Source organism: Bison bison, unplaced genomic scaffold, assembly GCF_000754665.1.
Source record: "Bison bison bison isolate TAMUID 2011002044 unplaced genomic scaffold, Bison_UMD1.0 scf7180017854252, whole genome shotgun sequence".
Classification (NCBI taxonomy): Eukaryota; Metazoa; Chordata; class Mammalia; order Artiodactyla; family Bovidae; genus Bison; species Bison bison.
Window position 1 is genome coordinate 24937 of NW_011484825.1, and position 1279 is coordinate 26215.

General features: G+C 50.4%; 1 protein-coding gene across 1 annotated transcript in view; it reads right to left on the bottom strand.

The window, feature by feature from the left end:
* ACCS (1-aminocyclopropane-1-carboxylate synthase homolog (Arabidopsis)(non-functional)) overlaps positions 1–1279 on the bottom strand; it is a 22470-nt gene that overhangs the window by 10116 nt on the left and 11075 nt on the right. The window contains 2 exon segments of the mRNA XM_010856247.1: positions 3–28; positions 726–821. Coding sequence (XP_010854549.1) covers positions 3–28; positions 726–821 — 122 coding nt within the window.

Here is a 1279-nt window from a genome sequence, read left to right on the forward strand (position 1 = left end):
GAGAGGCACAGCCGTTCAGAACAACCACCTGAGGGCGACACGTCCACGGGACCAAGATGAATCTGTGCGGAAGGGAGCATGGGCCTGCAGCCTGGATCCCGGGGGGCGCAGAGGCAGGGCCAGGCTGCAACTCGGGGGGCCCACCTGGGCACTGTCACAGCAAAGCCATGGGGGTCCCCGCAGGCCCCTCCTGACTAACAGCGGAATCCATTTGTGTGGCTCACTCGTGGGGACTCTGTTCCAGATCCACTGAGCAAGCAAGAGGGAGCTGGTCACTCAGAGAGCCCGGCCCGAAGGTGTGGAGGCAAAGAGGGGCCACAGAGCAGAGCAGGGCAGAAATTACGCTGTTGCCGCTGTTTAGTTGCTAAGTCACATCTGACTTCTTTGTGACTCCATGGATTACAGCCCATCAAGCTCCTCTGTCCATGGCATTCTCCAGGTAAGAACACTGGAGTGGGTTGCCATGCCCTCCTCAGGGGATCCTCCTGACCCAGGGATCTGGAAGCATCTCCTGCCTGGCAGGCAGGTTCGTGACCACTGAGCCACCTGGGAAGTCCTGCAGAAATTATACCCAAACTCTAAATATCTAGGGTGAGGGGAAAGAAGGGAGGGGTGTCTTCCTAATTTCCATATCAAAACTAAGTGATCCCACCATACCGCTGGTCAGCCAGAAGTTGGGTAGGGAGCAGAAGAGGAGGAAAGAGCAGAGAAGGGGAGTAACTCACATTCTCCGGTTTAAGGGGTGTGGGGCTTCTGCAGTAGAAAGATAGGAACCTGGCCACTTCCTCCCGGAGGCTGGAAATCAGACAGACAGACAGTAGTGATTGTCAGCGGGGCTTGAACTCCTCCCCCACCCCTTCCATCCCAAAGCTCCTCTGGCGCATCTTCAGGCAGCTGCCATCACCCTTCTCTGCTTCCCATGAGGGGAATACAATCAGTATTTGTCTCCATTCCTTGGCCCCCACCTCCCTCCTTGGCCCCAACACTATGCACATACATGGAAACTTTCATTCCAGTAGTTGTAGGACACGCAACCTACCTAATCAGCAGACTGTAGGAATATCACAAGTAACACTCTCTATGTAGATCTAGCTAATAGTAATAATGATAATAACACATTATCATAATAAAATATATAATGTATAACAACATAATTATTATAACTATTATCATAGTTATCGCTAACATTTACAAGCATTTACCTTATGCAGGTGTTAGAGAATTTTCCTTAATCTTTATAAAACTCTTATCTATAACACAACTACTACTATTCCCATTT